The sequence below is a fragment of the Epinephelus lanceolatus genome, chromosome 22, assembly GCF_041903045.1.
Source record: "Epinephelus lanceolatus isolate andai-2023 chromosome 22, ASM4190304v1, whole genome shotgun sequence".
Taxonomy (NCBI): Eukaryota; Metazoa; Chordata; class Actinopteri; order Perciformes; family Serranidae; genus Epinephelus; species Epinephelus lanceolatus.
Genome location: NC_135755.1, coordinates 11116727 through 11142861, shown reverse-complemented (window position 1 = coordinate 11142861; position 26135 = coordinate 11116727). Strand labels below are relative to the sequence as shown.

The window sequence follows — 26135 nt, the reverse complement described above, 5'->3', positions numbered from 1 at the left end:
CAGAGGGATGTCGTATGCTGTAAAGCCCTGTGAGGCAAATTGTGATTTGTGATATTGGGCTTTATAAATAAAATTGAATTGAATTGAATTCAAATAACGACTGACTTATTTCAAAATAGTGACTTAGTATCTTAAAATAATGAGTCTCAAAGTAATGAGAAACTTTACCAAAATATTCAGTTAGAATCTCAAAATAACTCAAAACTTTCAGAAATAAGAAACTCTCAAAATAAATACCCACTTATCTTGAAATCTTGATCTAGTACCTTAAAATAATGAGTTAGAATCTTAAAACAATGCAAAATTTTCTCTAATTCATAAAAATATCTCTAAATAATGTTATACTTATGTCAAAATAGTGACTTAGTATCTTAAAATAACGAGTTAATATCTCAAAGTAATGAGAAGCTTTCTCAAAATTAGTTACTAGACGATACTAACTCAATATTTTAAGAAAGTTTCTCTGTATTTTGAGATAGCAGCTCATTATTCCAGATAGGTTCTAATTTAAATGACTTACAGGATCTTTTTTTCTCACAGTAGCTGAAAAAAGCTTCCGCAGTTATGCAAGAATACACACATGCATTAATAGGCATACTGGAGATGAACCTCACAGGAAAAGAACACTCTCAGAGGCAAAGTCTTGTGTCATTATTAAAGATATGGGAATAAAAGTTGGTAATTAAAATTAAATTCTGTACACAGTATGGCCTGAGCAGAACATTTACAGTGTGTATACCCCACTCATGTTTAAGCCTTGCTGTCTGCTGGCTGTTTGAGCAACCACCAGTTATTGGCTGGATTGCTATTAATAGATGTTCATGGTCCCCAGAGGATGAAACTTAATGATACTGGTGATCCCATGAGTTCTCGTCAAGCACTACCATCATTTCAGAGTTTAAATTTGTACAATAGTTTGGATTATAACCTGCAAAACTAGTGACGCTCTCACCAGCCTTCAGCCGTACTTCGTGTTTACTGTCAATGAAAGCATGAATCACATCATCGTTAACATTTCCTATCTAGGACTTAAAGCTCATAGCCTTGTGTGCTTGTTCTCTGAGTCAGCTTATAGAAGCATCCAGTTCAGAGCGGGCACTTCAATTAAGGAGTTAATGCAATGTTGCCAATGGGAAGCTCACAGAAACAGACATCCCCAACTGTCTTCCCCGACTCCCACTCCCTCCTTTCCTTTCCAGCTGTTTCGCAGAAACGACCATCCATCACCAGCCATTTGTGAAGTCGTCGTGTTTGTGTGCATGTGGACGTTCGCCAAGTGAACATCCAGTGTCTGTCCTTTGTGTCTGTGCGTCTCCCAGATGACACATCGCATCTTGTCACCACGGTGATTCACATTCGCTCACAGTGGTCCGGGGTTTGGGGGACGGGAAAATGAGCACATGCCAATAAACCCAACAACTTGAACGCGCACACGCTCAAACACTCACACAAAGGTGTGTGCTCACACTCAGAGGGCACCAAAGTGGGGAGAGATGCTAAATGATTTAAGGGGGCTGTTGAGGGGCCCCAGAACATGCCAGAGATTATAAATTTTTACTGTTTTAAGGCCCCCTGAGCTGTTTTCACAGGGGCCACAAATCCAAAAACACACTCTTCGCCTGCCACATTGCATCACGCCAGCAAGCTGGGTAAAGTGCATCCTTTCCCTAACACTGTGGTGCATTAATCCAGTGCAGGTGCACTCATGATTAACTGACTGGGGATTATGAGAGGGAGCGGAACAATCAAGTAAAGAAAGGTCATAACACTGTTGGGAACACGGCTCCGGTCCCCGGTGCTCCACTTGAGCTTTTCCGGAGTCTTGAATTTTGTTCTGGTGTGAGGCGGTGGCCCCGCAGGCTGCCTTAAATGGGTCGGCGTGAGCCTGCAGAGCCCTAGAGTCCTTCCTCGAGACCTGCAGCAGAAACAGTAAGTCATCTAGCGCCTAATTATTGTATCTTACGTAAAATAGTGTGTTAAATGTGACATTTGTAGGCATGGAAATGTGTCCTCTAGACTTGTAAATATGCCGGGATCAGTTAGATAAGTTGTGTTTGGATGTTTCTGTGCATGGGGGTGCAGCAGCTGCTGAAATGTGTTGAATTAAATGTGAAAAAGGAGCATGATTTGTAGCTTCTTGCAGTAGTAAATGGTCATTTGTGGTGGTTATTGATTTGGAACGATGAGATAATAGCAGCGTACAACTTGCATCGAGGTCAGTGTCCCTCCACTGTTTTCCATCACACTAGATTCTGTTTTTAAAATAGACATTTTTCTGTCCTTTAAAATCTGGATATGTGAAAAGATGAGAGGCTGAGAGTGATTTTAAAAGCTTATTTTTACTGACATGAAATATTAGCCAAGGTCCTTATGCATCCGTAGGCTTGACTCTTCTTTTATCTATACCTTAAAAGCATTAATGCCGCAGAGGCTGAAATCAAGGCTCAGGCGACACAGACACTCTTCATCAGATTCAGAGAAATGCTTGCTGAACGCTGAGAGACTGAGAGGCGAGGGGGGGAAATATATGGTTCAGCGTTTCCCCCCTCACAAGAACAGCACAGTAATCAATTCCGTTTAGTACAAATCCAATGCACTTAAACTTCCAGCGCGAATAACCACAGGCTGCAGAGCAGAGGTACATTTATCGATAAAGCAATTAATTCAAACTCCTCCTCCCACCTCCTCAGCCTCCTCCTCCTCCTCCACTGGGCTGCTGCTGTTACCCCCATCCACGGCAAAGAATTCTCAGGTAACTGTTAGTCAAAAAAAGTAACTGATATTAAAAGTAAGCCTGTTTGTCTTCTCACAAATGCCTGTGGAGCAGGTTTGTTTTAACACCTCAGAAATTAGCCTCTCATGAGAGAACATGAACAAACTTTAAAGGTCCCATATTGTAAAAAATGAAAAAAAATGTGTTTTTTTGTACTATAAAGCAGGTTTAGGTGTGCTATATACATATTGTGAAAGTATCTAAACTCTCAATCCAGAGAGAAAAGCACACAGTCCATATTCAGAAACGGTGCCTTTAAATGAGCTGTCAGAACTTGCGGGAAGTTGTGATGTCACAGTTATAGTAAATGGGACCCTGTGTATTTCATGTTGGAATGTTTTGCAGTGTATGTTGGTGCTCTCAAATGGGGTCTTGTTTACAGATTTTGTGGTATTCACATACTCATAAGTGGAAATTTTTCCAAAGCTCCAAGCTGCTGGCGTTTTCAGAAATGTCGGAGGCCGTGGAAGTTCATTTTTTTGATATATGGTAATCAGGTTGACCGAGTCAGTGATCTCTTTTGAGTCTCTTTTTAAAACTTTTTTAGTTCATTTGGACCTGTAGTTCCCAACTGGTTCAGCCACGGGGTCCAAATTTCTCCTTGATCATTAGTACAAGGTCCACGCAGTTTAATATATTTAGCGTCATACTTGCGTTCGGCCATGTTGTCAAGCTAGTTTGCTGTATTTCTCATGTAGCTGTCCGTTAGTCACGCACTCTACAGCGAGAAACAGCACTTCAAAATAAAAGCTCTGTGCTGGAAAGTCACTGTACTTAAAAAAATGTGTTTTTTTTTTTTTTTTACAAACCTGACACATTTGCGAGTCACTTGCGGTCCATTCAGAATGGATCTGCAGCCCACTTTTGGACCACGACCCACCAGTTGGGAACCACTGATTTAGACTGTCTCTTATTTCCTCAGTTTTATATACAACAGTGTTTTTATCAGTTTTTTAAAAAAGTTGTTGTTTCCATGTCTCGTCTTTTTTAATTACTGACATGTAAAGCACTTTATAAATAAATAATATTGTTATATTATTATAAAGTAATGTAATTCTAGTTGCGTAATTTTTCTCTGTAATTTTACAAAATGTCTGACGCCTCATCTTTTTCCTCCGTCATTATGTCTTTGCATTAATCCGCTAGCAAGCTTGCTTAATTGTTAGCCTCAGTGGCTTCTAGACAAGGACAGTAGCATCCATGTTGCCGTTGCCTAGCAGCAGTGCTTTCATGAGGTAACCACTTGAACGCTAAGCATATTATGTGCACGACTTTATAGGTTCACAAGTTCAATTTGAAGGCAGCATGTTAATGGCATCAGCTGGCAGGAAGTAAACATGGACCCATGCTGCTGCCCAGCAAGACAACTCCAGTGAAACCGTCTGTAAAGATAGAAAGTGCCGCTACGCTACACAAGCGCAGGTGTGTGATGTTGCCTTCAAATGGAACTCATGAGCTTGTGTTTACAAGATGGGAAGTCATGACCACGAACTTGTGAACTCAAAGCTCTCAGAAAATTTCCACTTACAAGGTTATGAATACCACAAAAGAAGGGTCATGTGGACTCATCTTGTCAGCACCAGTAAACATGACCCCATTTGAGCCCTGCATAAAACCCACTGACCCATCAGAGCAGACCAGGGCTGACAGAGACAGGTGTTAAAACGGATCATTTCAAACAGAGGATACTGTATATTCCGGCAGACAGTATGAGAACAATAATGTGTTTTTTACATATTAAAGCATGCAAATATGTTCTAGTTGAAACCCCAGATACAAGTATGAACCTAAAAGTGAGCGTGATATGGGGCCTTCAAAGGTCCAGTTTGTAGGATCTAGTAGTGTAGGAGAACTACAGTGGCCGACACAAAAATGCAAATGGCCCTATCCAGAGCCGGTGTTTGATTCGTCCATTCTGGGTTACTGTAGGAACAAAGAAAGAGGACCCACTATGGATGTATACACAGACCTGGATACAGCCTTCAACTGCTACGTATGAAATTACCCGGATGGTAAGCACCACTTTAGCGTGCCTCCTTTATGGGCCGCAGAATGCTAAAGACTTGCTAACTTCCTGTTTAGTGTTCCGCTAACTTGAACAGGGATAAAGACATTACATCGTGCAGCTCTTCTAGACTTTCCAAATATTATTGGATCAAATGGATATCGAACCAGCTGTGTGTCATCGCAGTGTGTGCAGATGAACGGTGTTTAGCTTCGCCCCTGTGCCGCTGCCAACACCTGGACCTCCGGGTGTCAAACAACGTTCATCTAGGTGCAATGCGATGACACAGAGCTGGATGAAAATCAGCAATGTTTCCCTGCTTCCCTTCACTGGTTCCTGTACAGCAGGGTCGGCCTTTGTTCCACTGTTATAATCATTACAAAGCAAAAGCAGCATGTGTATACATTCAGTCGGCTATATCTTCAGTAGCTAGCTAGCTAACCCTACACTTTTCAGGGTTTGATTTTGGTTTTGGAACAGGGAAGAAACGTTTATCTTTTCACAACCTCTCCAGGTAACGAGTATCATTAATACACGACGTGCCCCAGGCACAACATTTAGCTCCAAATCCACAAAACCAGCCTGAAAATGAAGGAAATTTGAAACAATGGAGCACAGCACTGTTGTTGTCGGAGCCTGATGCTATGTTATGATTGGCCAGTCCATGTCCGAGGGCGGGACTTAATAATAGTGATTTAGTTGTCAAAATATTACATATAAGCTGTGTTCGAAATCGCTCCCTATCACAGATATAGTGCACTATATAGTGTGTTGGCCATTTGTTGTTCGAATTCTCTGCGGTTAATTTCATTCACTATATAGTGTACTATAAAATACCCACAATGCACAGCAAATGTGAGTGAACAAACGATGTACCCTACATTTTACTCCCGTATACCACAATGCAATGCGGTCGTCTTTTGCCAGAGGAGAAGAAGAAAGGCGCAACAAGCCAATAGTTTACTTATATCAGCTAGCATGTTAGCTTAGATTTTTTTTAGGCTAATTAGCAGTTAACGTTGGCGAATCAACAAAAGGCGCCTTAAACGCCTAAGATATGTTTGCCTTCGCCTCCGTCTTTGCCTGAGGAGCAGGACTTGGGTCAGCAGCATCCAAACAATCACCGGAATCATTATTGTAATACACAAACAGAAAAGAAACGAATAGGATGCCAGCCGGTAATGTTAGCTCACAAGCTAACAATAGCCACTTAGCTCGCACGAGCCAGATAGCTTGTAGCTCACGCACTATCATGGGCTATTACAGCTCACAATGCAGACACACCACCGTAGCTGACAAAACCAAACGTCCACACCATTGACATTTCAACAATTTAGTGACAAAAAGTACAACCACCATACAGTTCGATCATTCTCAAAGCGCCCGGTTTGTTTACATGATGCTCGGTGCGTCCACTTGCATCACAGGAGTATGCAGCACAGCTACTGCCGCAACGACGTTCAGAAAATTTCAGTTAGTGTCCGAAATCTCGTTCAGTCGTTCCCCATGTAGTGCACTAGTAAACACGAAATAGGGAATAGTGAGTGAGTGAGTGAGTGAGTGGACGGTTTTGAACACAGCTATATACTGCACTCTTTTTTTCATTTGTTTCATTCTGAAAAATTTTTAAAAATATATTTTTGTTCATTTTCCCCTGTGAATTTATATTTTTACCTGTTACAGCTTTTTGCGGGTTACCTGTCGGGTACTTGACCCAGTGCAGAACTCTGTGGGAGATTACTGAAACAATTTTATTGCACAAAACAAAATTCAGTGACTTTTCCAAAACTTTATGGCCTGGAAAATGTTGTGAAATTCCATGACTTTTCCAGGTTTTCCATGACTGTGAGAACCCTGAAATGATGTTTAGACGAAAACAAACAAGAAAAGTAAAAAAATGTAAATATAATTGACTTTTATGTGGACTAATAAACTTTATTCAGCATTTAACCGCTGGTTGAAAAGCAGGTAACGTTACGACGCCTTTAACTGTAACGTGTCCGACCGTTACCTTACTCCGCTCGTGACTGGTAAGAGTATTAACGTCACTAACGACACCACTCTGCTGACTCCGCGGTCCAGTGCAATTTTAAACTGGGACTGGGTGAGCACCAGTCCGTCTACAGGAGAGGAGAGAGGGAGAGAGACAGGGAGACAACCATTAAAAGAGCATCCAGAGCTCCTGTGTCGCCTCCATTAAGTCAAACTGACACAACTACAGCAAGACCGGAAGCACAGCTTTAGCCTTCAACGTAAAAGCGCATATTCTTGGGACAAGCTAGGTGAGTACACGAAGCTATAAATGTGGGGAGGCACGCTTTAAATGAAAAGTACGTCATTTTGATTTCATCGTGTATCGAAAACCAGTCTTCGTGTTCACTTTGGGAGCCTTTTTGAGCGTGTAGCAACCTGTATGCGTGAATTAGTGTTTTATTTTGAAAATCTGCACCGGTAGTAGCGGTTCTATTTTCCCGGGCTTCACCCTCTTCCATCTCCCAGAGCTCGGTCGGCTCGCAGAGACAGCAGGATGCCAAGGGGAGCACTCCGACACACGGCGTCCGTTTTACCGTCCCCCGGCGTCGTCTCTCGGCCACAGAAACTCTGATGGGCGTTTTTATCTTCCTTTTACCGTCCTCGACGCTTGGATATTTTCGGAAGCCACGAAATGAAGCGAATGAATGTGAGCAACAAGAAGTGTCCTGTTGTTGTGCCTGTCTCCAGCATCACTAGTAGTCAAGTCCTCTCTGTGGATGCGGTGCCTCTGTGATTTTTTTCCCCCTAGTTGTCTTGTTTTCAGAGGATTTTTGTATGTAGTGTTCAGTAGCGGACTACCAAACTTTTCCCCGCTTCTTTTTGTTGTGTCTTTTTCGAGGTTTTCCGCCTTTGAAACAAAGATTTCAGGATAGACCAACTCCGGAAAACCCAGCGACTTGACATCTGCTCCCGGCGGAATAACCATTGTTAGCGGTTATTCGCCCTTTGTACAAGCATCTTCTCTGGGGTGGGAACACGACTGATGCTTGCCTTTGCTCGTCTATTCCGAGTTTTGTCTCGTCTCGTTCTGTTTGTCTGTTTGTCCCACAGTGGCATGAAAATTCATGAATGCGTCCAAGGACATGTATACAAATTACGCATGCACCATGACGGTAGTAGGCTGTGCGTAATATCCTATTACTATTATTTCCCTACCACATGAATGCAACAACAAACACATTCAATCTCATTCCTGTGTTTGGAGAAGATCTGGCAGATTCATCCTAACTTATTTTGTGTGTGTGTGTGTGTGTGTGGCACGCGCGTTATGAGTGTGGCAAGGTGGGAAAGCTACATTTTATGCGCTAAAAATGACAAGTGGTGCATTTAGGGCCACATATTTAAATTTGTTTTGTCTCCAGGAGTTAAAAAGGAAATTAAAATCCTATTAGATCTCATGCAGTTGCCCCACAATTAACGCCCCGCGTGTGTGTGTGTGGATGGTTCAGGGGGGAATCTGCGCGCAAAAGCATGCACGCCATGTCCATGCGCCTGCGTGTGTGCGCCCCTGGCCGCGCTAACATGCTGCTGTTATTCTGTGCGTTTGTGTGCGTGTGTGTGTGTGCAGCCACGCTGGAAGTCGCCCCCCATGTGGCCGTCGGGAGTGGGGAGCAGGCAGCCCTGCCCGCGGGAGTCGGCGCTGCGCAAGGCGGCCATCAGCGGCAACATCAACGCCCTGCCGCACCACGTCCCCACCGGCCGCAGCGTCCGGGTCTTCATCTGTGCCAACCCCGACGGTAAGACTCACAGCCCCAGCCCCTTCCGCCCCCCCCAACCACCATCATGCTACACTCTCAACAAGCCTGCAGACCCGTAAATGACACAAGACAGATTTTATGCTGTGACTCAGATTATTTTGCATCCAGACTTCTGGGGCTTTTTAGGATGTTTTAGTTCAGCAGCATGCTTCATAACTTGTGCTGACAGCTCATGAGGAATAACCATAAATCAGATAGCAGCAGACTCCTGCTGGTTGATGCACCCAAATACAAAATACAGCCACTTTCCAAGCATGTGATCCAGTTGTAATTTCATTTTGCATTAAAAAAAAATCAGGGTTCTCATGTTCGTCTAAACGCTCGGTGCTCAGCTTCCACACACTTAACCTAACACAAGTGGAAAACCTCTTAAATCAGGTTAACATCAGGCCACATGACAACTTGACAAAAAGCAAATTAGCGCGTGATTCCTATAACGCAGCGAAACAGCAGATTGCTCTCGACATAGGGAGCATGGTGTGAGCAGAGTGCAAGACAGCCGGGTCGTGAGGGAGACACCCAGTTGCAGCTCTGTATTTGAATATGCCCTCTGGGCGAGGGGGTAAAAATAGGCTCGGTAAAACTGGAGTAAACAAGGCAAGGGAAGTGGAGTAGGCTATGAGGGAGAGAGGAGGAGAGAGAAGGAGGGCATTGGCAGAATTAAAAAAGGCAGGTTGCTTTTGTCCATACATCACTGTCATTTGCTCGCCCTCGCTGAGCAAACTGCAGCGGATCCCAAAAACGAAGAACGAATTGACCTGAGATTATTGCACTGTTATGGCCCTGAAGTGCTGTCGACGGTGAAAACGCCTGCCGCTGTTTAGCCACCTGTAGCTGACTCAGTCATTCAGACCGTCCCGTCACAGCACGAATTTAACGCTCCGATCTACACGTGGATGGAAAAACGATGAGGGGGCTGCTCCAAGTAGTTGTTTTCACACCGTCGGCACAAGTGGAAAGACACACATCTCAGCCTGGGCTGTGAAAGGAGCTAATTATGAGCTGCTGTTTCCAGTGAAGCGAGGTGCTGGTATCCAGTGCCATATCCTGGTAATGAAGCCATAGAGACACACACGCTGTCTTAACTTCAGACACTGCTGATTCCCCCATTATGTTTGCAATGAAGGCGTTCTTTGCATTTGTTCTGATCTCTTTGTGGACTGATTCAAACTGTGTGCAGAAACTCTCCTGTACTCGAAAACCTTTGTGCTGCTTCAAGCCCTGCCTTTACTGTACTGTATCAACGTGCACATAAAGAAATGGCTTAACGGTGACCCAGCTCTGCCCTCAATCTGCTGCACAACCTGTGTCTCCATGTTCACTAGAGGGGGCTGTCCATGCACTTATTTAATAGCATTCACCTTACTGTACATGTATAATGTGGGCAAATCTGTCAAGCAATCAACATGGACCAAACAGATACAGCTCACAATACGAGAAACCCGTCTCTGCCTCAGCATCAGCCTCTCTGCATTCCCCTCCAACCTTTTCCATAAGATCCAACTGTACATACTGTGGAGTATAAGTCCATTCAGTCTCCTGACTTGAAAGCTGCGGCCTTGAAATTCAATTAGCAACTCTAACCTTTGTTGAGGAGGAAGAGAAAGGGCATGTTTCCTCGCATGGATCCCCAAACCAGATACATAAGCAATGAATGAGGCAGTGTGAGTGTGACGGAGTTGCCGAGAGTTGGGCAGCATTATCCTTGCCAGGGCGTTCTGCAAGAACATGGAGCAGCCAGTTGGTGGGAAAAAGTAGCCAGCTTGAGGGATCAAGGGGTGTATATCCCCAGGAGAAAGATTTTGGCCATAAAAGCTTAAATTTTCTGCCCTCTGCATCGGGTTGGGTGCCGTTCACATTTGAACCGATATTGGTGCCGTTGTTGGTACCTTGGATTTGAAACAGGTGCCCAACGGTACCTCTTTTCGGTACTGTACTCTTTCTGTAATAACAAAAATGTAATCGACAAGCACTTCTGCCTTTCAGCTCTTTTTTAATCAAACAGAGTGAAGTCTCTGTCTGCTTATGTGTGTCTTCTCGTCTCTCTTGCTCTTTGTCTGGACGAAACTAACTAATATGTGGAGTTAGTACATAATTTAAAACACAATCACAACAGCAGTGATACAAGGCTATTTTTAAAATAAGGTGGAAAAGAAACTAGACGAGACGGACAGAAACGATGGGGGCTGCAAAGATGGTTTCAGCTCTCTGGGAAGTGGATGAAGCTCCACAGCCAGCTTCCTGGCCTGGGGTCATTTTGTGGTGCTTCCTTTCTAACCCTACTGTCTCTGCTGAACTACACTGTGACTGCCGCAAAGTGCCCCTAAGCTGGGAACTTGGCCACATGGAGTTTCACGGAAGGCTTCAATACTTCGGGGAGCTTCATGGTGCTTCCACCTCCTGTCTGAATCCGGCGTTCTCACCCAGGTACCACAATCTAATACGACTGATTTAACGTGTATTGCGGCTTCCAGAAAAGTTCAAAATGAGCCCCAAACAAACATTCTCCAAACAACAGGTCTTTACAAAAACTAAGTTCAAATCAATGGAATATTAAACGACTCCATCAAACAATAAAAACTAAGATTAACCATAGGCAGGCAGTGGAAGCGTGGAAGATGCCATGAGGTTACAGTGTTTATCACTGTAACCTCATGGCATCTTCCACGCTCCACACTCACTTTAGCACACCTGCCTTTAAGATGCCAGGTCAGGAGGCACATTTAGGGAGCGATCACACCGAGATGAAACGCTAGAAACGCGTCTGACCGGCATTCAGGCGTCTTTATAGACAGGCGTTTATCCGGCATCTTTTTAGACGCGCGTTTTTGTAGACGCTTCTTTTTAGACACGCATTTTTAGACGTGCGTAGACGCTGAAAAGTTAAAATATTTTCAACTTTTTTGAGCATCAGACGCCAGTAGCTAGCGCGCATTGAATAAGCGCTTCTGGCATTTCAAGCGTCTTTGAAGCGTCCGCGTCTCTAGCGTCTCATTTCTGTGTGATCACCCCCTTAAGTGACTCAGAAAATAATAGGAAACTCGGACTACCTAGAAATGGTTCTAATAATGTGAATTGATATTGGTAGTGCTGACGCAATTCGGTCAGTACCCTGAAAGGTACCAGGTTCTGTACCCAACCCGACCTCCGTCACATTCTAATGCCACTATTCCATCATATACACTGATTCTCATTATTGCATGTGTTGCTGAGTTTGATGATTTAAGAATGAACGTTCACTTTGTTACACACAAAGGAGGAGAAAATAACTTAATGACAGGATAACCAAAAATCTAAACCATGGGTAACATCTATAATGTGGAAAAACATGTATTTGGTCATAGCTATGGTACTGCAGGAAGTTCTGTAATATATTATTTTATTTTTCAAAGTGATTTGGAGCATTTTACATGTTGCGTAATTGTTCAGTGACAAAAAATACAAGCCATTTTAGGACATTTTAACCCGTGAAATTACAGTGTGAGGTTGAGGCATACATGTCGGACTGTTACTTTGACAGCATTGCCTGTTCTAGTGTGTGTTTGCAACCTGTCTTAGAGATGGCTCTGCTGTTGTAAGAGCAGTGTAAATAAAGATCATTCATTCATTAGGCCTGTTAACTGTGAGCTGTGTGGAAAATGCAGCGCTTTCAGTGGACTTTTTAATGCTTACCGCGCAATCGTCAAGTTCCTGTCGCTGTTGTTTTCCGAAGTAGCCCGGCTAATGAGAGAGCCCACTGTCTGTGCAATCAGTTCTGTTTTAATGAGCTTTATCATCAGTTATTTTGCTAATATTTGTCAAACGCTGAAGACAACTTTTTTGCTCTCTAATGGTGTCAGCTGAGCACATGCAAAAACACACTCATACAGAGCAGTGGTTCCCAACTGGTCCAGGTTTCTCCTTAGTCATTATTTCAAGGTCCACACAGTTTAATATATTCAGTGTTATACTTGTGTTCGGCCATGAAGTCGAGCTAGTTTGCTGTCTCTGTTAGGTAGCTGTCTGTTACTCACTCACTCTACAGGGGGAAACAGCACTTCAAAATAAACTGTTTTTAAAAAATAAAGGATTTTTTCCAAACTTGACAAGTTTGCGAGTCACTTGAGGTCCATTTAGAACGGACCAGTTGGAAACCACTGATATAGAGCGTGGGCCCATTTCTCGATCATCATGCTTGCATTGTTTTGAAGTTGAGGCTCGTGCTCGTGAAATGTACTGTACGTGCAAAGCAAATCACAATTTGTTAATCAAAGCTATTTTAATAGAATTGAGGGATAGATGCTAATATTTTTGGCCTCTTTGGCTACCAAGCCCCTTTATTTGGAGGCCAAAGTAGACTTTTGATGCCCCGTATGTAACATATGTTAGAACAAGAAACAAAAAGGCAATTTAACACAGTTAACACAGACTTCCTTAACTGTGACACTTTAATAAATTAAAAACTGACAGAATGAAAACATCTTTGTGAACATGTGGTATATTTTCTCACTGTCTCACTGTTGACAGTCTGTTGTTATTTTTCTTTGTTATTATCATCTCTAGTTATTAGTGGCAAAATCAAAGCATCATGAAAACGTTGAGGAAATTAATAATTATATGTATTTTGGTCGCCCTAGAGAAGAAAGTCCCACTAAAAGATACATGATTGATTTTAAAATAATCTTAACTGCTGTTTCTTATTGTTTTATATTTAGTTTATTTTTTTAAATGGAAAAAATGTATTCATTGTGTTAGTCCGACTAAAACCGGACTTTTAAAAAACATGTAAACATGTTAACCCCACTGAAATTATACCAAATCAAATTTCTAAAAGTCAGACTAACACACCCAGATTATGTGATTGGGGTTTGTATTCCTCCTGCATGTATACAGTCAATTGGACCCAAACTGGCCGAGGCGCTCTGAGCATGCTCCACAGTTTCCGCCCTGGGCTTTGACCCTGAAGTCAAAAGCATTAAATGTGTAACAGAAGAAGTAGCCGGTAACAACATGGTGAAATCTTCATCTAGAGCTGTACATTTTTGGACAGATGAAATACACAGAGCTGTAATGTTGTCCACCATGGTGCCAGTTAGCTGCTAGCTAGCCGTAGCTAACTTGTTTGTCCATTGTTTGGTCTGTGACGTAATAGGTCAACTGCAAAAAGGTCCAATGCTAACAAGCTGAAAGGAGGCATATTGCCACCTATTGTAGCAGAGTCAGACATACTTGGATCAGTTAATGGATTCCTCTCCCGTGCTTGTATACTGGGACAAGGACAGTAGTCCAATTGAATGGCCTAGTAGAGCTGTAACTGTAGCTCGACTTAACTGTGCATAAAAACGCACTGAGGGATTGAAAGTGTCTGTAGCTTCAAAATCAAGCTAACGTTACATCCAAACTGTAACGTAACATTACATTTAAGTAGGGCTGCGCGGTATATGCGGTAGACGGTAGAAATGATATAAATTCGGCCCACGGTAGAGATTTGAGCTCTAGTGTCCTATCGTCGATGATGTCATCGCACCTGCCTCAGTTAGGGCTGGGTGGTATTCACGGTGACTAACATGAGCTGCTGCTTTTGTGATTAACGTTACCTTCATACCGCAGTACTCCGGCTACGGCGGCAGAACGGGGCCCGGCAGCCAGCCAGCCTCACACACCTCCCTCGCTACGTGATGGAGGTGGCCTGGCCGACCGCACCAAACCCAGGCCCGCAGGAGAAGGGGGACCGGGAGCCGCCAGCCCTCCCTCTTCCCTCTAACGTTTATACATACTATATAACGTTTTATACACAATAATAGATGAATTAGCAACCGTTTTACTTCTGACAATAAATAGTTTCCATCCTAGACTGTATGGCTTTTTAAAAAAAGAGAGAAGACAATACCGCGATATCATACCGTCACCGCATCCCCCCAATTATAATACCGTGATATTGATTTTAGGCCATACCGCCCAGGCCTACATTTAAGTATTGTTAACTTGTTGTGTTGTCACATTTAACTGCAGTTCACTAGCCATGTTTCCATCAGCCTGTTTAGATGCGCATCTAGAAGTATCTCATCGGAAAATTCGAATTAAAATCCCCTGATTCGCACAAACTAAAATACGCTTGCATTAGCCAGGTTTTGGTTGATTTGAAAAAATGTTGATTCGCAAAACAGGGATGGAAACAGTTATGTTCGAATTAAGTCTGACGTAGCGCGCCTCTCTCCATGGTGATACCCACACTCTGGGTCGGGAAAGCGGTAATGCATTTACAAGCTGGTTGCCAACCGCCAGAAAACGTAGAAGAAGAAGAATGCCAGACTTGTTTTGTTTCCAGTTCTGCGGCAAACTCGTGCAAGTTCGTAGTTTTCACCAAAGTCCGTACATTTAATGGAAACACAGAGGATTCATATTTGTTTTAATGTGCATTTCCCAATGATTCAAATCACTTTTGGATGGAAACATAGCTACTGTTTAACGCTTCCTCTGAATAAAAACTCTCAGTCCTGCTGTGTTTAGCTCCGTTAGCTGTTAGCTCCCCCAAACACACAGCAGTGCTCTGCTGCTGAGCGGCTGCTAACAGCTAACAGCTATCTAGCTCGGTTCACTGTGCCATTTACTAAGTGATAGTTAAACATACAAAGCAACGTGACTCCGTGCTAGCCCAGCTAGCTCAGTCGGTAGAGCATGAGACTCTTGATATCAGGGTTGTGCGCCTGAGCCCCACGTTGGGTGCTACATTAGGGCGGCAGTAGCTCGGTTCATAGGGACTTGGGTTGGGAACCGGAGGGTCGGCAGTTAAAGAGTGGTAGCTGGAGAGGTGCCAATCGACACGTGCAGTCTCATTCTCAAAAGAGATTTGATAAAACTTGTGTGGCCACAGCGGGCCACGCTTAGGCAGTATTTAGTGGCCACAGAGGTACTTCCTGTGGCCCTGGGCTGTCGGGCCATTGCTAATGTAGAACCCTGAGAATCAGAAGATGATATAATAAAGTAGCTGGCTGAATTTAAATGAGTAGTCGTGTGTGTTGCCGGCAGCTGGCGCTTGTGGAAAGCTCTGCCCTGCTTTGACAAACGTCCCATGACAACAGTTAACAAAATATACAACACATAAAAGTGTAATTCCACTATTTGTAATAGCAGACAGCGGAGAGGTGAACATTGCTATCTGCAGTGATCATCTCGCCATCGTAACGTTAGAGCTGCACTTTTTTATTGTGTCTGTGCAACTGTGAGACCTCTCTGCCTCCATCCACAGTGCCAAGAGTTTTATGTGCTCGCTGCTTAAAGTGTTGGCTCTGCTGAATATACTGACCCTAATGCCCTTAATCAAAAGCCACAGACAACTGCGGTGCTCTCACACTGCTGCGCTCACCCTCAGGGACCTCTGTTGTGTCTGTAAAGGGGCGCGACACTCAGTTTTAACCATGGTTTAGAAAACAGCGCATTGTCCTCCTCGCAGGAAGTTGTTACGAGAGTGCAGAGATGTGAGTGCGGCATGCGGTTCACTCTACAATGCGGTGATATAGAGCATCACAAAGTGTAAGCCAAACAACTAATTTGAGTGGATTTACATCCTCCTTCCATGATGTTAATGAATCACTCAAGTTCTTGGCTCGGCTGGATGAATCTGTGTGTGTGTGTGTGTGTGTGTGTGTGTGTGTGTGTGTGGCCGCAGTCGATCAATTAAAAACCCCGCTATCTGTTCTTGCCAGTAGCCAGACGGCAGCAACAAACCAGAGAAAAGCCTAACATGATTTATTTTTGTGTGTAGTGCTCAGTGCATTATGCAGCCTGTCTCCTCTGTCAATATATATGTGTGTGTGTGTGTGTGTGTGTGTGTGTTCATGGTGATCCATATAAGCATATCAGGACGACTCCATTACCTTGCTGTACCGTCACCTCAGGGGCTCTGGCATCAGTTGTGTGCAGTAGGCAGCTATTTGTATGCGAGCTATCACTTAAGCTGTTTAAAGTTGATAAAAGCACGAGGCCTTAGGGAGCCAATGCAGAAAATCATCTTCCCCTCCAACGCACTATCGCCAGGGCTCATAGTATGTCACCACGGAGACCGCTAATTACATTACATTTCACCCCACAATTATTCCCACTGTTCCCATTCACTCTGTTTATCTTTTTCAGTGTGTTGTAGGTTTTGAGCTCAGAATCCCATAATTCAATGGTGTCGTTACTCATGGGCGGATTATGAGACGAAGGGGCCCCTGGGCACAGATATGTATAGGGGCCCCACCACCTCTCCTACAGAGGAGCATGACAACCGAGACTTTGTGGTGGTGTTGCCTGTTTATTTATTGTTTTGTGTCTCTTTACAGTCGTTATGTATCTTTTGTGGGTCATTTTGTGTCTCTTTGTAGTTGTTTTGTGTCTCTTTGTTTTGTGTCTCTTTGTGGTTGTTTTGTGTCTCTTTGTAGTTGTTTTGTGTCTCTTTGTTGTTGTGTTGTGTCTCTTTGTGGCTGTGTTGTGTCTCTTTGTAGTTGTTTTGTGTCTCTCTGTGGTTGTGTCTCATTGTAGTTGTTTTGTGTCTCGTTGTAGTTGTTTTGTGTCTCTTTGTGGTTGTGTCTCTTTGTAGTTGTTTTGTGTCTCTTTGTAGTTGTTTTGTGTCTCTTTGTGGTTGTGTCTCTTTGTAGTTGTTTTGTGTCTCTGTGGTTGTGTTGTGTCTCTTTGTGGTTGTTTTGTGTCTCTTTGTAGTTGTTTTGTGTCTTTTTTGGGTCATTTTGTGTCTCTTTGTAGTTGTTTTGTGTCTCTTTGTGGTTGTGCTTGTCTCTTTGTGGCTGTGTTGTGTCTCTTTGTAGTTGTTTTGTGTCTCTTTGTAGGTGTTTTGTGTCTCTTTGTAGTTGTTTTGTGTCTCTGTGGTTGTGTTGTGTCTCTCTGTGGTTGTTTTGTGTCTCTTTGTAGTTGTTTTGTGTATTTTCGGGTCATTTTGTGTCTCTTTGTGGTTGTGTTGTGTCTCTTTGTAGTTGTTTTGTGTCTCTTTGTTTTGTGTCTCTTTGTAGTTGTTTTGTGTCTCTTTGTAGGTGTTTTGTGTCTCTTTGTAGTTGTTTTGTGTCTCTGGTTGTGTTGTGTCTCTCTGTGGTTGTTTTGTGTCTCTTTGTAGTTGTTTTGTGTCTCTGTGGTTGTGTTGTGTCTCTCTGTGGTTGTTTTGTGTCTCTTTGTAGTTGTTTTGTGTATTTTCGGGTCATTTTGTGTCTCTTTGTGGTTGTGTTGTGTCTCTTTGTAGTTGTTTTGTGTCTCTTTGTTTTGTGTCTCTTTGTAGTTGTTTTGTGTCTCTTTGTAGGTGTTTTGTGTCTCTTTGTAGTTGTTTTGTGTCTCTGTAGTTGTTTTGTGTCTCCGTGGTTGTGTTGTGTCTCTCTGTGGTTGTTTTGTGTCTCTTTGTAGTTGTTTTGTGTCTCTGTGGTTGTGTTGTGTCTCTCTGTGGTTGTTTTGTGTCTCTTTGTAGTTTTGTGTATTTTCGGGTCATTTTGTGTCTCTTTGGTTGTGTTGTGTCTCTTTGTAGTTGTTTTGCATATTTATTTAGTCGTTCAGATCACTTAGTGTCTCTCTGTAGCCGTTCTTTTTATCTCATCTATGTCATTCTTTGTCTATTTGTGGTGATTTTGTATCCATCTGAGGCATTTTTGTGTCTTTAAAATCGGCTTTTGTCACTTTGAGGTCATTTTGTGTTTCTTTGAGGTCATTTTGTGTCACCTTGAGGTCTGGTCCCTGGGCCTGTACCCTGTAGGCCCGTTGTGTAATCTATCCTTATCTTTATTTTAAGAATATCTCTCTCTTCTTAATCATCTACTGTACTGAATAGAGTCTGGTCAGAGGGAACAAGGGTGGACAGATGGAGAGATGATGGGTGGAAATACTGTGTCAAGGGTGGCTTTTGTCTAATAAATTGCTTTTCAGGGGCTGGTGAGTGCCAGATTTTTGGGCGAGCCTGGTGCTGTTTTGCAGTGTGCGAAGTTTATGACGCATGCTAGCAAGCTTATTTCTCCACTTTTTCTGTCGGCCTCCTTCCCTCTGCTCTCCTCCTGAAGGGAGCGAGAAAGCTCACTGACTAGTTTGGCAGTGACCTCTCTCTGAGTTTCCCCGAGCGCTGTGGAGCGATTCGGCACCCCCAGGACACCGTTCTGACAAATTCAGCAGTTGCCCTCACACACTCGTCCAACTCCCTGGGTGTTTGAGCCATTTCATGGAACACACTGTAAAAGTATCTCAGTGGGGAGCGATGGCGGTGATAGCGAGCAGCCCACCAAATACACCTGAATAAAATTACATCGTGATTATCCACTTATAACCAACATAATTAACCTCGGGAAAACTAGTGTGGTTCGCAAGTGGTTTATAACTAATGGGAATTTTATTTCATGCACACATCAAGTGCTCTGCTGGGGAGAATTTGTAAGCTCAATGCTGTTAACTGAGATTTAAAAATGAACAAAATCTTACAAGTATTTCTCATTCAGTGTCGTCTTGGAAGATATATTCAGTTACGGAACCTCTCAGTGTTTTTACTTTTTTACTTTCGCTTTTAAAGTCACTGTTATGTAATGTGGTAAGACTTCTTGTAGGGATGTCAATAGTCAACCATTAATCGGTTAAAGGCTTTTTGTGAGGTTACACATGTCAATCTATAGGTACATTTTGCTAATGACTAGTTTACTAAACTGCGCACCCCCCGGATTAAGTGGGGGTTAGCTAGCTGGCAGCACTACTCATTTGACACTTACTGCTAATAACACCATCCCGACCTAACGATGTTGCAGTGGAACACATTGTGCTTGCCTTCAGGTCGTCCCACAGGTCACCCTGGTGAGTAAATGACTCTATTTTAGCTGATTCAGCATTTTTAACTGGCTCTGTTAGCATGGTGTCAACACGGCTAGTGGTGCTAATTACAGTTAACAATGCTAATGGAGTTTCGCAGCTCAAAATAAGGTTGCATACTCACCAGGGCTACCTGGGGGGGAGACCAGAGGATAGCTAGCATGTTTCAGCAGCAATGCGTCCTGCTACCAACGCTAATCGCCAATTGAGTGCCGCCGCTAGTGAGCTCCTACTGTATTCTTTGCTGTCTATACCTGGAATTAACAGGCGTCTTGGGTGATCTGATCACAAGTGGACAGCTCCAAATACACCAAGACGCATTGTGATCTGATCACGATCTTTTGTAGTTTAAACGCTAATGCGTCCTGATGCGTCTTTAACAAGGACTACATCAACAATGCAGGACTTAGTGCTTGTTTTTGTGGCAGCACGCTAATGCTTTATAACTTGACCATTTTACAACAAGTAAGATAAAGTGTTGCGTGACCGTCCATTGTTTTGCCCTGTGGAAGCAGACATGTTGAATTCTGCCACAACTGCTAACGTGGTTAGCACAGAGGGTGGTTAGCATGTTTCAGCAGAAACCAATTAAACGGCATGTCTTGGGAGGAAGCCGGAGCATTCGGGGAAAAGCCAGCGTGCTAAGGCTCTATCCACCTTATTTTTCACGGAAACACGGAGGCAAAACAGAACGCAGCCAGCTTCCGTTTTTTTGTGCGACACTTCCGGTCCAGCACTCTTACCACTGTGTAAATGGGAATCGCCTTGTTGTTTACCTTGCTGAGTTTAGCTATATATGTATATATCACATTTTTCACGTCACTATATCACCGTTTAGACTAATCTGATGTTTGTAAAGTCTATAAACACAATGACTGAACAAACATTAGTATTTTCTCTGTGTGTAGTTAATAACATAGTTATCGTAGATTAGCTGGGCTAACCGTTAGCTGTTAGCCGTTAGCCGTGTCTGTAATAACTCACTAAACACACAAAGTGGCCCGTGAAAAAAAAAAAAAAAATCTCCAGCGGATGTCTTAGTTACAACATGATTGAGCTAACTGGAATAGTTTCATGTCGTATCCGACAACGGGAGGCTTTTAACGGATGACGATCCTGATGTTAGCTTTGCTGCTAATGTTAACGTTAGCTGTCCCTGTCAGCTGCAGCCACTGATGCTTTCTAGACATCGTGATTTCCCAAAACTGAATAAATAGCACACATAGCAACACAAAACTGCTTTGCTAGCTCAATCATGTTATAACGGCTGGATGGTTGATGCGTACATGCTGATTCAGGTGCTATCAGAGCCGATCCGTGCATCACTATGGCTTAATGATCAACTCAGTCAACTAAAACAACCCGTCCTGTGTTAGGAGTGTATGTCGCTGACAGAAAGAAAGAAAGAAAGAAAAGGGAAAAAAGCTAGAAAAATAGAAAAGCAGCGTACACCTCACATATTTATTTCTCACAGTTGAGCACACCAGTGTGGCTGGTATGCAGAAGCACCGTCTGTGTGTCGAGGGTGCGAGCCGCAGCTTCAGCTGCTCAGGTAGAGAGGCTGTGTAGCCCGGTGTGTTTTTTCGCTGATTTGGTTCTGCAGGTTCTCTGCTGGTACACTGGAGACGGGGATCAAGCAGTTTGTCTCACTCAGGATAGATTGTGCTTTTTTGGTTCATAGTTTATGATTGACGTGCGATTTATTCGCATTTATAGGGAATAAATTTCCGTTATAACGGAAACGTGGGCACAGTTATCATATACATCATATATACAAAATACACAGACTAACTAACTAACTAACTAACTAACTGATTGACTAACATAAACAACTGAAAATTGAAAAAAAAATTAGCTTGCACCGTTAGCTCCGGTAACGGAAAGCATGAGGGAAAGTGGCTGACCGGAAGTCACGTACAAAAAAACGGAAGTTGATCACTATTTACTTAAGTGTTTTAAAATAAGGTGGATACCTTGCCCATTTTAAGACAACCTGGGCAAAGTGTTGTCAGACCTTCCAACGTTTTGCCCTGTGGAGGAAGACATGTTGAATTCTGTTGACGGTGATTTCCCCAACTCATAACGTGACCAGTGAACATGCTAACGAGACTGTGGACGAAATAACTGTGCACAGAGCCCTATGACCCTCTAGTTTAAGTGACAAAGGCACTAACGAAATCTGAAGTCAAGTGGTCAGCTGGATACGTATGATAGACACAGGTGTGAACGGCAACGTGCCTCAGCTGTTCACATGTGTTTCAATCACAGATGCTAGGTGTAAACAGGCTCAGTGTTGCTCCATCACAGCTGTTATCTGTATCTGAACATCTTTGGCTTACAATTATTTTTATTCATGAACTTCCAAAGTCTAATTTCCAGCTTCCATTGTCAGAATATATTTCATTGTAAAAAAAGACGTATTGATGCAATATCCAAAACTGAAGAGTAGCTACTCCACTTCAGAACCCACATGAATATTTAACACGTCTCCCGCACTTTAATTCTCCTCGGAATAAAGTACTAATTCTCTTTATTTCCGCAGATCCCACCGTATCAAGGACTCTGACAGAAAGAAAGTGTCGCATGCAAAGATTTATCATCATAAAAAGGACAGTTTCTGAGATTAAAAAGTAATACGGAGGATTAGAAAATAAAATGTGATGATCCGGCTGTGAGGTGTCTAGTGAGGCAGAATAAAGTCGATGTGATAAACAGTGTAAAACCAGATCTCTCTACGAAAACTGATAGTTTTGCAATTCATTACACAACTATATCAAAGGAGCTCCTTATGTTACAAAACCTTCACGAGCTTACCACCTACTTTGTGTACATGGAGTCCTATAATGACTTCAGTTTACTCTATTTTTAATGTTACTTTCCATATCTTACACTCTTTCCTTATTTAAAGACTAATTTTACGCAAGATTCCTGCGGATCCTTAAAAAGGTATTGGATTCATTAATCTAAAAAGAAGACCTTAATTGGTAGTAAAATGTTCACCAGAAAAGTCAAACAGAACCCAAATTGGTGAATGAAGTGGTCGACAGAGCTGACGTCACTCGGTTTTGAAAGGGTTTCCCTGGGGATTCATGAGATTGCGGTTCGGCGTACGTAATTCCTTTGTGTCTTTTAGCGGGTAATAGGTGCTTTTGTTTGGGGAGTCGTAGTAATTTGACGTGATTATTTGGGTTGTGCAAGCTGGGAAGTTTTTTCTTTTCGGGTTTGTGTGTGAAGAGATAAATCAGTTTAAGGTAATTGTCTGACTGGTATTCCCTTGTCAGGTTCAGTGGCGTTACCCCTTTGGGTTTCGTCCTGTTTGTTGTTTTACTCGTGTTTCGATTAGGGATATTCCTGGGGACTAATTTCCCTGTCAGCGAAACGAAAACTTTAATTAAGACTAGCTCACTAGTCTAAAAAAGGGACATGATGGTTAAGCCGCCTTGCACATGAATAAAATACTAGTCCCTTTTACACTGCCAGATTTTCAGCAAATGTTGGGCCGTTTTGCCGGCAAGTTGCGAGCGTTTAGGCACACAGAGCCAGATTGGCGAGTTGATCCGAGGTGCCCAGTTTTCCGCCTCGTAGGGTAGTCATATTGGCAGAACCTTTTTAGTTTAAAAAGAACGAGGCGGCCTTCCGCAACAGGAGGGGCTGTTGATGACGCCGCACGTACGACCCACTGGCGGTGGATAAACAGGAAACAGCTGATAGCAGGAATGATAGTAGGAAGAGGGAAACACAAACCGGACAGACACTGTAAAGATGAGCAACTGGGGAGACAAGGAATTGCGCGCCCTCCTTGTCCTCGCAAACAAAGAGGCCATTAACTGACCAGCCGCAGCTTCCCTCCCACGTCACTGTTTATGTCACACGCTGAGCTACATGTTTTGTTACTTGCTCACGCCCCCCATTGCCCCGAAAAAGGCGCATTCTGTATGAACAAAAGTAGGTAGGCGGCATTTTGCTGCACTCCCCGATTTTGTTTTTATACTGCCAATGCTAATAGGTTTAACCGACTAATATTTTCAGTGCCGACTAGCAAGGGGGCGGACGTTTAGTCGTTTAGAAGACTAATCTTGCTAGTAGTTTGGTCTAGTTTCGATGAGCATGGTTGGTGCAGTTGGTCTCGGGGGCACATCCATGGTTCAATGGCAGGGTCACCAGTTTCTGGTTGCTTTCCCTCACCACTTGGCTTCAGTGCGTAAATACCCACTGTCATTAACTGCATGAGGACTAGGTTTGAGCGCTGATTTTACGGATAATCCCATTCCTTTGTTACTTCAGTTTGTTTGCGAATTTCCTGCGTTAAAATTGCTCTTTCTGTGTAGATAAATGTTTCATTATTTTTGCCTTTAAAGTGCATCTCCTTTTTTTGTCATGGCTTTAGTCAAGAAACACTGCCATGTTGGAACCAGGTTTCCATACTCAACCCTACAATTCACTAGTGCACTGACACTGTTAGAGACACATCTGTCCTACAGCCCACACCCAGATCTCTGCCTGTGTCCCTGACCGATGAGCTGATGGGAAACTGAGGATGAGTTCACTATTCCTTGTGAAGTGTGGCATCACACCTTGGCATCAAACTACAGGAATAGAATCTAACATGTTTAATAAAATCACAGCTGACTGGACCATCTGACCGGTCTGTCAGGAGGCACGAGGTTTGAATCTTAAATCTACAACATAGCATGCAGTGTCCATGGTTACTGAGTCTCCACGATCTTGAGTCAGTCATCATGGCCGACTATAATTGGGCTGTAAAACGTGTCGTGTGTTCCCGACATGAATGTGATTATATGACAGAGATCATAAAAGCCCCACGAGTGGCTTTTAAAGTAACAGCTGCTGGAACAGATGTTACCCACTGAACTTGTTACAGTACCTTTTTACAGTGGGTAGACGAATGCTGGTGCTTCACACAGCCGCTGTTAGGGTTATTTAATCAGACGCAGTTTAGACTACAGGCAGAGAGACAGGAAGTCCCTATCACTGTGACATTCAGGCCCATATTAACAACTGAACATCCAGTGTGGATGGTGGCACAGTGAGATGTGTGTGGATAACCTGTAGGGTCTCCCTGTGCTCAGGAAATGCAGGAACATCTGGCCTTTATGGATGGCTGATTTACACAGCACCATTTTGCCTTCAGCATCTTCCAGGTCATTCGGTATCGATTTGCTCACTGACTGTGTGTTTGCATGACTGCGGTTCAGGTTCAGATCTGCACATGAGAGAGTTTGTGTGGTGCACTGAGCAAAGTTTTCAAGCTGCAGCCCTGCGTGTACTGAGAGGAAAATGTTTAGCTTATATTTTTTGGTCTTGTAAGATCTATTCTGATGTAGTTTGAAGGTTCTTTATTGTGAAATATACAGTGATGACATGATCCATGATTTATGCATGGATCATGTTATTGCATAAAAACAGTTGCACCAAAGAGTGTTTTTTTCTGTCACAACTTCTCAAATTGTTACATGTAAATTAGAGAAGCACCGATCTAGCTTTTTCAGTTTTGATACCGATCTTGATGCTGTGGCTTTGAGTATCAGCCGATATCCGATGCCGATCCAATACCATGGTTGACCTAAACAGCTATATACCTTTACATGTAGAACAGAAAAGACTAGAGGCATCAGGCATTGATGACTACACAGTTCTTTCCTACGATAAAATGAAACAAGATGAAACAGATTAATGCAATGATGAACTATTTATTTTTAACAAAAATAAACGATAGTGCAACAGCAGTTGAAATAGTGTGAAATACCTCCACACAGCAGATTCTCTCCTTCGCTCCATGACATATAACGTAGCTCGCGTCGCAATAGATTTAAAGGGAAAGGATCGCCTCAGGTATAGGTTGCATTTTCCAATACCCAGTCCATCTATTTTGATAATATCAGGGGCGATATTCGATCTAGATATCTGATCGGTGCATCCCTAATGTAAATAACAGATGACAGAACATGTAAAAATGTAGCAATAAAAAAGTAGCAAAATCATCTTGAAACCCCTGCAATTTATCTTGTGACCCCGTAGAGGCGCCTTTACCCTGAGGTTTGGACCCCTGTGCTGGACCACCTAACCACCAAGATGTTCGTTTTATGTATTTTTAGCCACTGTGTGTCATAGTGTCCGAGCAGAGAGTTCGCTAATTTCCAGAAGCCCTGTTAGCTTTTTTAGTCTCACAGATAAACTAAATGAACTCACAAAATGTAAAGAAAGGAAACTCTCTGACACTTATTTTCCTTATTAAACAAAAACTGTGCACCTTCTGTATTTAAGTTGTTGTAAGTGTCTGACAACATTATGTGAAAGGATCCCTACAGAGATAGACCTTTTTGTTCAATAGTAAGATCCTTTTTGTTTAACCAGAAACAGCCCTGAAAACGCCATCGCCAAACCCACAAGACTTCATTTAAATAAATGCTAGTTTTAGCATGTATAGAGGCAGCATGTTTTCACATCTAACTGGGTGAATTAAGAGTTTATTTCAACCAAACCAGAGTTGTTGATTATTGGAACAGTGGAAGAATGAACCAAGATGGGTTTTGTTTGTTTAGTTTGGTTTCTATCGACTTTAAATGAAGTGTGTTTATGATGATAAAATTTCTGTTAAAAACTGCTACTGCTATTAAAATGAAGTCTGGTGGGTTTGGTGATAGCTATTCTGGGGCTGTTTCTGGTTAAACAAAAAGGATCTTTCTCTTTAAAGGGAACTTTTGGTTTTTTTATTTGTTTCAAGTGACTATTGACATAAAAATAA

At 42.9% G+C, this 26135-nt stretch overlaps 1 protein-coding gene across 1 annotated transcript in view; it reads left to right on the top strand.

Annotated features, from left to right (window-relative positions):
* The first annotated feature begins 7306 nt into the window (after positions 1 to 7306).
* The window catches only part of nwd2 (NACHT and WD repeat domain containing 2), a 101385-nt gene continuing 82556 nt past the window's right edge, over positions 7307 to 26135 (top strand). Inside the window, exons 1-2 of the mRNA XM_078164221.1 lie at positions 7307 to 7458; positions 8380 to 8548. Coding sequence (XP_078020347.1) covers positions 7444 to 7458; positions 8380 to 8548 — 184 coding nt within the window. The 5' untranslated portion in view covers positions 7307 to 7443. The remainder of the gene's footprint in view (positions 7459 to 8379; positions 8549 to 26135) is intronic.